The sequence below is a fragment of the Hypoxylon trugodes genome (genome assembly GCF_022578975.1).
Source record: "Hypoxylon trugodes strain CBS 135444 unplaced genomic scaffold F4822scaffold_7, whole genome shotgun sequence".
NCBI classification, from domain to species: domain Eukaryota; kingdom Fungi; phylum Ascomycota; class Sordariomycetes; order Xylariales; family Hypoxylaceae; genus Hypoxylon; species Hypoxylon trugodes.
Genome location: NW_026250022.1, coordinates 2,913,275 through 2,924,939, shown reverse-complemented (window position 1 = coordinate 2,924,939; position 11,665 = coordinate 2,913,275). Strand labels below are relative to the sequence as shown.

General features: G+C 45.9%; 1 protein-coding gene across 1 annotated transcript; it reads left to right on the top strand.

Moving 5' to 3' along the window:
* Positions 1-2,339: 2,339 nt before the first annotated feature.
* F4822DRAFT_331270 (Ion transport protein-domain-containing protein) lies at positions 2,340-9,588 on the top strand. The gene is made up of 5 exons (XM_051455650.1): positions 2,340-4,080; positions 4,144-6,513; positions 6,576-8,335; positions 8,388-8,477; positions 8,532-9,588. Exons 1-5 carry the CDS (start codon positions 2,488-2,490, stop codon positions 9,037-9,039), a joined length of 6,321 nt encoding a protein of 2,106 aa, XP_051312747.1. The 5' UTR covers positions 2,340-2,487; the 3' UTR covers positions 9,040-9,588.
* The last annotated feature ends 2,077 nt before the right edge of the window (positions 9,589-11,665 follow it).

Sequence of the window (11,665 nt, the reverse complement as noted above, 5' to 3'; positions counted from 1 at the left end):
TAACATAACCCATTGGGTAAGCTGTTGCAATATCTTGATCTGTAACCGCTATGTTTAGTACATTGTCCTCGCCCGGCCGGATGGACGACTAACCTTAGTCAAGATATCAAAATCGTCGAATTTAGCAGGTACTTCAGTGGTTCCAAATGGGTTTCGATCAGGCGCCTTAGCAACATATTGTCGGCGTGTGTATTCGTCAAAGAGATCTGGTCTTGGAAAAGGTCAACGACACATATGATAGGAATGCTTGTCGATATTAGACGTACGTTAAGCCCCGATGCGACGACACAGATTTGAGTAGCGCAAGGCCGATATCAGTTAGGACGGTTGAGCGAGGCTTCAGACATTCTGCCTCTAGATCCTAATCATTCCGGATGTTAGCAATACTGGACGAGGCTGAGACCCTTCTAGCTTTTATGGCTGGATTCGACATTACATACATCTATATCGATACTATCATCGATCTTCACCACCTTGCCGAACAAGTAGATCCACTGGAATAGGTTGGCGAATTGCCATGCATTTCTGATGCGCTGTAATATGGGCGACTCTTGAGGAACTTCATGGGTATCGGGTTCGGGTTCAACATCGCGCAAGGCGCGTTTCCTTGATGAGACCATGGCGATAATTATACACGATGATGAGCGATCTGGGCTCTTGTGGCTAGGAATCGCGCGGGGAATATTATGAAGGACGAGGTGTGTTTTTGGAGATGAATTAGAAGTAGTTTGGCGTAAGCAATGGATGACGAAGAGGACGGAGAAGGAAAAGAGTAGATAAGGTTAGGGTTAAGGGAAGTTAAACACAGGCGTATGTGTGATGAGATATTTCATGGCGATAGGTCAATACCTAAAAAAAAATTGCATTGGGCAGATAGCACCTTTCAACCGTTGCTAACTCTTTGTGAAAGTGTACAATTACACTTGACGGTCCATAAGGACGGGTTGGGTATAGTTATTTGCTTTGGGGAGAAGGTGACGGTGGATGTAGACAATTTTGGGAAATGATACAAAATCTAAGGTTCTGGGCGCGATTCGGGCGTTTGCACTTGACGTTTTGGACTTTTTACGCGACGCAACTTCTCCGTCAAATGGTATGTGGATTCCACTTTAATGAATTCTAACGCGCTTACGCGCCGCAGCCCACCTAAAAAGAGGGGCCAAGCCACAGGAGCCTTTCGGTACGTACCCTTTTACTATTTGATCAATTTTAGCTACTGTACATGTAACCCCAGTGGATAACCTCAAAGCTGGAGAGAACACTACGAAAATAAATTAATTCTATTGGCTTTTGCTCTTCCGAGCAACTGATATCCATTGATTGAGATTTTACGTGGCTGCTAGCTGATAGATTTTTTGATAGGAAACTATTTTTGGAGTTCTGTCTTTTTGCCAGTATTCTGCGCGTGGGGGCCTTGATATCTAATTGCAGGTGATGCCTCGATCTTCAAAGCTAACCTGTACATAAACGTGTAGGACTAAGTTGTATCTTCGTCTATCTTCAATTGATAATCATCACTTCTATGCGCTGAAAGAATGATGTATTAGTTGGTCGTAATAGAAGGGCTTCTATAACATCTAACACATTGATTGATCCTATCTGGATTTACTTGAAGTGTTTTACCCCTGCAGATGGATGCTCTTCTTTATGCACGCACCTTTCAAGAAGAATAACCCTCGTATTTTTGCATCATGTTGCCAACATCCCCTAGATTAGGTACCTTGGTACATGTAAACTGTGGAAAACATTGAAGTGTCGTAATCGTGGTTAAGGTTCGAACTAGCGATTAGTACCTAGGTACCATTTAGCTGTATAAGGCTTAGCTTAGATGGAATATATGGTTGCGCCCCCATCTTGCAGTCCCACAAAACTAATTTGGACCAATCCGATGGGTCGGAAAGAGGGCTGAGCTCTTCGTGAACCAACCCTTGGCCAGCTGGGAGAGTCCTTTTGTCACTAAGGTAGTAAAGTTAGGGAATTGACTTTGTGAAGTCGCCGACTTCAATTGGGACCTTCCTATCCGTGTCTACCAAACAATGTCTTTTTTCTTTTCTTCCGTACCAACTTTACCATTACCATTCGCAAATCATCCTCAATTGCGGAGCAGATAGGAGAATTACAGACCAACAAATTGGGACGTGCATCATCTACGCCTACGAATTGCCTATCCTTTTCTACTGTGTCTTCTGAGACCCACGCGTCCCGATTAAAGTGTTTCACACTCGCTTTACCTTGTCTCTCGTTAGGATTGATTTGACTTCAGATTTCCAACCTTCAACAACCTTCCAGTGACTTTCGATTTTCGAGTTTTCGAGTTATAATTTTGACTACGAGTCACCTCTTCTCATGAGATGCAATTGATAACGTCGTAGTAGCCCTCTCGCCAGTGCGCTTACTTGCGTATTGCGCTCGGTTGTCTACGCCTACTATCGCTAATTTGTTAGGTATATCTGGTCAGTAGTGTCATCTGGATGACACTGGATTACTATGACTAGGTCTACCTCCTCTCCGAGGCACACCCAGCCAGACTCTTCAGCGCCTCCGTCCCAATCCATTCCTTTACAAGATCTCGCGAGGCAACAACGTGATGGCCAATCGCATAATGGCGACCAGAGGGGGTCTCTAGCGGACCGCAATCTACCGGATGTCTCAACATACTGGGAGGGTTATCATCACGAACACCACGATGATTCCGAGGCAGTGCCCCTTTCGCCGATAGATGCTGCCGCCTTGCAGTTCGCCCTTCCCCCGAGCCTCAACCGTGTCAATCCCCCGCCGCCGGCATTATCTCGAACCGCACCGGCCGCACATCCATATGCCCCCGAAACGCCTTATTATGACGAAACGGCTCATGTGGATTATTTCGAGTCCGATAGTTCGCCCTTGACGTCTGCTGCGCAGCCCATCGCCGGCGCCTTAAACACCCCGCAAGGCGAATCACAACCAAGAGACAGTTTCCAGACTGTCTCTGATTTAGATAGCTCCTCCCACCCCCGCGGACGATCCGCCCAAATGCTTGGGTTTGACTTGGAAACCGGATATGCGTCGGGAAAACACCGTAGCTATGGGAACTCTCTTACCCCGGATGACAATCGCATGTCGCGAATGCCGGGAACTGCTGGCGCTTTACATAGAGCTGGGTCCATTGTTAGAGCCATGTCTCAGCGTGTTGTTAATATTAGTGGTGAGGGGGAAACGTTCGAGCAACAGCAGCAAAGAAGACAGAGGTCGAGGTCGCCGAGTGCCGACGGTCGCATGTCACCGAGCCATCTTTCGATTCAAATTGGCGCCGACACGTCCTATCAGTCCCAAGTTTATGCCTCGCCCGTCGAAAAGAAAGGAGAGCCCGAATGGACCATGTCGGAACCGCCTTTACCTCCTCGTCGTGGAGCCCCAATGCCAAATCCGTTGAAAGGTCGTTCGCTAGGTATATTCGGCCCCGATAATGTTATCCGAAGGAAACTTTGTGATATATTGGTCAACCCGTATATGGAGCCAATCTTGCTCATATTAATTGTGCTCCAAGCCGTCCTGCTTGCCGTGGAGGCCGCGAATAATGTCAACGATCCTGGGAATGGGCGCCCTCCTCTCTGGGATCCCGCCTCAGGAATTAATTGGGCAATACTAATACTCTTCATTATTTTCACGTTAGAAACAATATCTCGCATCATTGTATCGGGTTTTGTTTTAAATGCTGCGGAGTATAGTACTATCGATCGAAAAAAGGGAATTCGAGCTGCCATATCCGACCAATACAATGCAGTTTTCCGCCCACAGCGCCAGAAGTCGGTGAAAACCCCTCGCGAACAGGCTTATGGCCCCTCTACGTTCGCCCGATCTTTCACAATGATGCATGGTAGCATACCGGAGACGGTCGAAGAGCAGCAGAGAATGCAACTAGCCCGCCGAGCTTTCTTAAGGCACGGTTTCAACAGGCTGGATTTCATAGCAGTCGTGTCCTTCTGGATAGCTTTCGTCCTTAGTATTACAGGGATTGAAATGCAGAAGCATCTATTCATCTTCCGAATGCTCAGTTGTCTTCGGATCGTTCGGCTGCTTGCTCTTACAAATGGAACCGCGGTGAGTAATGGACTAAAAGCAAAGAAAAAAATTAGTAACATCTAATCCTAATATGATTTCTAGATAATATTGCGGAGTTTAAAGAAAGCGGCACCATTGCTCGTCCGAGTATCCTTCCTTATCGGATTCTTCTGGCTTTTGTTTGCTATCATAGGTGTACAGAGCTTCAAGGCCAGCTTAGACCGGTCATGTGTTTGGGTAGACCCGACACAGCCTACCAATTTCTCAGCCACCTACACCAACGAATTAATCTTCTGCGGTGGACACCTCGATGAAAATGGCACAGAAAGACCTTGGGTTAAGAGTCCGTTCCCAAACTCATTACTCAACTTAGAGAGTCCATCATCAACCGCTAAGGGTTACATTTGTCCGCGGAATTCCATTTGTCTCGAACAGTCAAGCCCATTTAACAACACTGTTAATTTCGACAACATCATCAACTCACTAGAACTGGTTTTCGTCATTATGAGTGCCAACACATGGTCTGACCTCATGTACTACCTCACCTACGCCGAATTCCTTCCTGCGGCTCTTTTCTTTGGTGCTGGTATCATGATCATGATGCTGTGGTTGACTAATTTATTGATCGCCGTCATTACTTCGTCGTTTCAGGTGATTCGGGAAGAGAGCAAGGCTAGCGCTTTCGCAGCGGATGAAGATTTACAAGTCACTGGTTTACAAGAACAAGGACTGCGTAGAGTTTCAACGCTACAGAAAATTTATGATAAGACATGGTTATTCTGGGTGCTACTCATTGCGTACGAGCTTTTCTGCCAGGCTTGGCGAAGCGCAAATATGTCAACGACACGAGAAGTATTTATTCTTATAAACAGCATTGTGGTCACAGTTCTATTGGACATTGAGATTGGTATCAGATTCGCGGCGAACTGGAGAGCCTTCCACCGAAACACTCGCAATCTATTCGACGCTTTTCTAGCAGTGGCAAACACAATAATAATCCTACCGCCAATTCTATTTAGCGGTCAACCCTACGCATGGTTGACACTGTTTCAAATTCTTCGGTCGTATCGTGTCGTCATGGCTCTACCGATAACAAGAAAATTGATCGTGTTGGTTCTCGGAAATGCCACTGGTATTGCAAATCTTATTGTCTTTGTGTTTTTGATCACGTTCATCATGGCAATTTTCGCAGTCCAGCTGTTTAGAGGGGAGATACCGCAGACGGACGACGGCGGCGAGTTGATCAGGATATCATTTTATAATATCTTCAATTCGTTCCTCGGTATGTACCAAATCCTCTCCAGCGAGAATTGGACTAGTATCCTCTACGATGTAACGTCTTATACTACGGGTTACCACACATCCTGGTATGGCGCAATGTTCCTTATCGGCTGGTTTATCCTTGCATACTTCATTCTCGTCAATATGTTCATTGCTGTCATTCAAGAAAATTTCGACGTATCAGAGGACGAGAAACGGCTCGAGCAAGTTAAAGCATTCTTGCAGCGTAAGGAATTGGGTAGCAGTGCAAACACCAACATCACTCTCTCGGATATTTTCTCCTTAGGCAAGTCCAAAGCCAGAGATCCGTTGGACTACGGTCCAGCAACGATGGAAATGTTACTGAAGGATGCTGTTGTGCGGGAATTCCTAGACGATACACTGGACCCATTGCACCAGCAATCCACCAATAGCCCGTCACCTAATGAGGGAGCTGTTGGCGGTGGTGTCCGACCTGGTGTTCTATCGACTATATGGGGTAGGATCCGAGGCATGTTCACCAGCCGAGAACCAAATCCTTTCTATTCTAACAAACAGTCTAACGAGGCGCTGGATCCCCGAGTGATGGCTCTCAAGGCCGTATCAGGTTATTCAGAACGCCGTAAAGCACAGCGAGAGTATCTTGCCCGCCACCCAACGTATAACAACTCACTCTATATATTTACGCCGAGGAATCCTATTCGACGCCTTTGCCAACGCCTTGTCGGCCCGGGAAGGGGCAGCGAACGGTTTGACGGCGCGGCTCCAAACAGGATTGCTTGGTATGCATTCACCGTATTCATTTATGCGGCTATTATCGCCATGGTGGTTCTAGCTTGTGTGACGACTCCTTTATATCAAAAAGAGTACCTTGAGACACACAATGGGGAGAACCGATACAAGAGTTGGTTTGTCTGGGTCGACCTAGGGTTTTCAATACTTTTCACAGTCGAAGCCGGCATCAAGATCATCGCTGACGGCCTGTTCTTCACCCCAAACGCATACTACAGAAGTTCATGGGGTATCATAGACGGCGTCGTTCTCATCACCCTATGGATCAATGTAGTTACCCTTATTGCCAGGGATGGAGCCGTTTCCAGAGTGATTGGCGCTTTCAAGGCGCTCAGGGCTCTTCGTCTGCTCAATATTAGCAACAGCGCTAGAGACACCTTCCATTCCTTAATCATAGTGGCTGGGTGGAAGATCATTAGTGTGAGTCGATTTCGTCCCAAATTTCTATGTATTTGGAAGTAATTACTAATTTGATATCCTAGGCTGCGCTAGTCTCGTTATCCTTGTTGATTCCGTTCGCTATTTACGCCGTGAATTTGTTCCATGGGCAACTTTTAGAATGCAATGATGGAAGTCTTACTCGTCTAGCGGACTGCTTCGGTGAATACGAAAGCTCTCCATCCAACCCGAACTGGCCGCTGCTGGCTCCACGCGTTGCAGACAATCCGTATTTCAAATTTGATGATTTTGCTTCGTCCCTCTTCATCCTTTTCCAGATTGTATCTCAAGAAGGTTGGGTTGATGTTTCATTTGCTGCTCAAGCAATTACCGGCCGCGACCTCCAACCCCAACCAATGGCAACGCAAGGCAATGCTATGTTCTTCGTAGTATTCAATTTGCTCGGTACCGTCTTCGTGTTGACCCTATTCATCTCTGTGTTCATGCGAAACTACACAGAACAAACGGGTGTCGCATTCCTGACGGCGGAGCAGAGATCGTGGGTCGAGCTTAGAAAGCTGCTCCGTCAGATCTCGCCGTCCAGGAGCTCTTACGACGACTCCAGAAATAAGTGGAAGAAATGGTGCCACAAGCGAGCCATTGAGAAACGAGGCAAATGGTATACGGGAATAACGGTGGTACTTGTCCTACATCTAATACTCTTGATGTTGGAATACTATCCCGAACCATCTCAATGGTCTCTCTCTCGGGATCTCGTCTTCTTACTATTTACACTTATCTATATCGCAAACGTTGTCATCCGAATTGTCGGTCTTGGTTGGAAGCGGTTTAGAAGAAGCTCTTGGGATGTCTTCTCTCTATTATCTGTCTTTGGCGCCTTCGTGACCTCTGTTCTTCTTATCAGCAAGACGGAGAATCAAACGTTCATCCAGCTACACAAGTACTTCCTCGTCAGCATTGTTTTGCTTCTCATTCCTAGAAATGACGCACTCGACCAGCTTTTCAAGACGGCGGCGGCAAGTTTGACAACGATCGTCAACTTACTTGCCACGTGGCTAGTATTCTTCTTAGTCTTTGCGATAGCATTGACTCAAACTTTCAGTCTGACTCGCTTTGGAGAAAATGAGAGTTTCAACATCAACTTCAGGACAGTTCCAAATGCCCTCATTCTCCTTTTTCGTATGAGTGTGGGTGAAGGTTGGAACCAAATCATGGAAGACTACGCAAATATCGAACCGCCGCTCTGCGTTGATGATTCCGAATTCCTCAACAGCGATTGCGGCAGCACTAATTGGGCCAGATGCCTGTTCATCGCCTGGAACATCATCAGCATGTATATCTTCGTCAATCTTTTCATCTCTCTTATCTATGAGAGTTTCAGTTATGTGTACCAACGCTCGAGCGGAATGGCACAGATTGACCGAGATGAGCTCCGGAGATTCAAGGAGGCATGGCGTAGTGTCGATCCCACCGGTACGGGGTATATCAGTAAGGAAGCTTTCCCAAGGCTATTAGGAGAGTTATCTGGTATATTTGAAATGCGGATTTACGACATAGAAGACTCTGTCCATCAGATTCTAGATGACGTCCGGAATGATGAGACGAGGTCCATGAGGCACTCATCGATCGCTACAGCAAGCAACCTTAGTGGGGTAGATATTCGAAAGCTGAACCAGAGGCTCGCTCAAATTGACGTCCGAAAAGTCCAAGAACGCCGGCGCAGATTCAATATCTTTTATGAGGAGGTAATGGTATCCGCGACTCCTGGCGAAGGTATTGCTTTCACGACAGTTCTTTTGATCATGGCGCACTATAAGATCATTAACGACAGCAAAAGCTTAAAGTAAGTCAAACCATTGCCAAAACCATTTGACTATTGTCTAACGATATTGTAGGCTTGAGGAGTTCTTACGACGTCGTGCGCGCCTGCAACGAGTCGAGGAGGAAGTTCGCCGTCGAGTTGTCGTCAATTTCTTCGACACAGTGTAAGTTATCTTTTCTCAGACTCACGTATTTTTCCCCGCTAATCATAGGCTTAGTTACTGGTCTCGGAAGTTCAAGAAGCACATGGAAAGGAAGCGAGCTGCACGGATGACAGCGATTCCTCAATTAGATGTGCCCGACATCTTTGTGGACGACGAAGATGATCGCAAACGAGCAGTACAACAACGCACGACAATGGCGGCTCCGCCAAATAGTGCTACGGCATCGAACTTCCTCGCCGTATCTGACGCCGCACGACCACAGCATAGGAGCTGGGCTTCCGGCACTGATATATCAACGTATGACTCTTCACAAGTACATCCCTTAAGTCTACCACGCGCGAGCCCGTCAATGCCTGGGCACCGGTCACAGTCTTCGGCTATGAGCTTTGAACTGCAGCCCGAACCCGGAACGGGTTCTGGCGAAAACAGCAGGCGCGGTAGCTCAGTAAGCCCCTCCCAGGTTAGAGAGTTGCTTGATGACTCTGTTTGGGTTGAAAGCATCAGACGCAGTGCAACAATCAGAAGATCAGTACGACGTTCCGACTGGAGCGGTCCCAGATAAGACCGTCATATACCTCAACGCGAGTCACATTCATCACATAATGAAATAATGCGGGAATTGGTAAGGGGGGAGCATGGTCAGGGTCCCCCTAAGGAATCTGTAAGACATTTCATATGTCGATAGATTCAGAGTCAAGGAGACTTGTACAATGGGTTCGGAACAAATGGGGGAACGACTTGGATGAGGGTAATAGGCGTTTGCGGCATTTAAAGGAGTTTTGATTCAGCAGGATCGTCGTCTATACCATGCATCAGCGAATTTTGTTTGTTGCTTTTTATCGCTACATGTACTCTCAGCGAGACGGGTGTTTCCTTTTTTAGATGCTGATGTCCTAGAGCATTAGATGGACCAAGATACCAAGAGCACTTTTGTACCTACCTATTGTACCTACATAGACGTCGGCTTTTATAATTGTCAGGAGTTTAGAATCTGCTGCCATAATACGCGAGGTGAATGCGGTAATATTGCCTAGATGGTATCCAGGCTGAAATTCATTTACCACTATTTATACATACTCAAGACCTGAATAGAGAAACTCCCATACAGAAGATATCGTCAAATACAGGTTAGCTAATCCAAATTTCCTATGATTGTGAAACGATATGATTGTTAGGTAATCCAACTGCTCTTATACTTACGTAATTATTGTTATAATGATAGAATCATCATTATCTAATCTGACCGAAAAAAAATGTTTTCGTTTGAAACTGGCCTCTAGAACGAGACCAACTTAACTGTGGGGGTTCAAATATTCCGACGGCATGAGACTCTACCCACATGCATATATGTTATATGCGGCTAGACTTGCGTTCCTGGACGATCGTGTTTGATGACCTCCGAATCGATGGTGCGGCGGTGCCAAGGGTTCATTGGTAATATATGCTGTTACCTAGTAATAGAAGATGTTTGAGCTATGTAACATCGACTAGAATTTCCACGTGTATATATTGTAAATATATTGGACGAGTCCATACATATGTAGTCTTCTATTTTCTTAGCAAGGTGGCTTCAATTCAGACTTAAACTGTGTTTAGCCAGCTGTAATAGATGGGACTAGGGATTAAAATAAGTGAAGGCATTATTAGATAATGTCTCGTGTAACTTGAACAGATATTACCTAAGCTACTAAGAAAAAGAAAAGAGCTAGACTACCAAGGAATATAAGCTTATGTAATATCCGTATGCACGTTATCTCACATGCAGGTCCGAGCTCCTTAATGTTATCCTGTCCTGCCAATTTCAACAACTTGGAACTGGAACATCATTTTCAGTCATCTATGATCTTGCTCCCCTAGCATAATCTGATACAGACTACAGTACATCTTAAAGTCATCTTTCAAATTCCGATAATGTCTTTAAGCCAGTGGCATATTCCCTAATACGTCATTGTTGAATCTCCGTAACCCTTAGATTGTGAGACATTGAGCTTTTCGTTGGAAATTTTCCAGAATTCTTCCACTTTCGGGATTTCTCCTTGGAAACCCATTCTTTCGGCCTGCCTAGTCAGCTAGACTCACTTCTATGATGAATGTTGTCTCTGATAGATTGATGGTGCCCATGCCTGTCGTGAAACGACCTGAATCATCGACCGACTCATTTGCAGCAGCCCCTGATCCCGGTTGTCGATCATACACCCGAAAAAGGTTGTCTTTACCGTTTCGGTTATTGGAAACCTCAGGAGTGCAACAGCCCCACAGCCACTTTACCTAGTTCAAACCGCGAGGTCGACGATGGTGCGATACTCCATTGCTGTCGGCAGGGCTACGAGACACGTTAGTCTATCATCATGCGAAGCGAGCCCAGAACCAGCTAAGTAACGGAGACAGGTCGCTTGTTTCATCCCCATTGACGATGGGCAAATTTGCATTCTCACTTTGCCCTACAACCCTACAATGCACTGTACCTAGACACCTAGACACCTAGGTAGGTATTCTGCTTGCATCTCGATACTACCTACGTCGTCTAGACATTCTCACTATCGTTTTCTCATTGCTCTATCACTGCCAAATATGACAATATTATCGAGATCGTGCTACTACTTGCTACATTGAAGATTTCATATCCATACCAGGTAGATACATACATTACTGCTGCCCCTGTTAATCATAGCCACGCAAGTGCGCAGCCACCATTTACTTCCTATCGCATTAAACACGAGCTTGGATCTTCATGGAGCCCCTGAGCACAGTACGTATAGGCTTAGGAAATATGTGTGTGCTTTAACGAAGTAACATCACTTTGTCATGTCTCCCTGCTCTTTTTCAACCCCATGACAGAGTGGATCTGATGTTTATCGACTCCCTGCATTCCTCTTCATCGTGCACTGTCCCGTATCTCACTCCACAGCCCTTCGATTTCAGGATTCATACTACTTAAAACCAGCTGGGTCACACACTACCTGTAAATGTTTTCCTCTTCAGACTCTTCTTTAGTGTCCGCCACTTCGACCTCTTCTTCCAAGGACTTAGTCCCCTAACAAGTACAGCAGCTTGTTTGTTCTATTCGTAATACTCGCTGGAATAGATCGTCCTATCTTTTTTCATAACCATAGCCAGCTTCGAGTCTTTTATTCATTCTTTATATTCTTCCAACTCACGGGCTGAGCCTCTTTTGCGCAATCATTTAA

Coding starts and splice junctions, on each gene's coding strand:
- F4822DRAFT_331270 (XM_051455650.1), top strand. CDS start 2,488: ATGACTAGGTCTACCTCCTCTCCGAGGCACACCCAGCCAGACTCTTCA. Junction 6,514..6,575: donor CTGGGTGGAAGATCATTAGT/GTGAGTCGATTT, acceptor TTGATATCCTAG/GCTGCGCTAGTCTCGTTATC. Junction 8,478..8,531: donor GTCAATTTCTTCGACACAGT/GTAAGTTATCTT, acceptor TCATAGGCTTAG/TTACTGGTCTCGGAAGTTCA.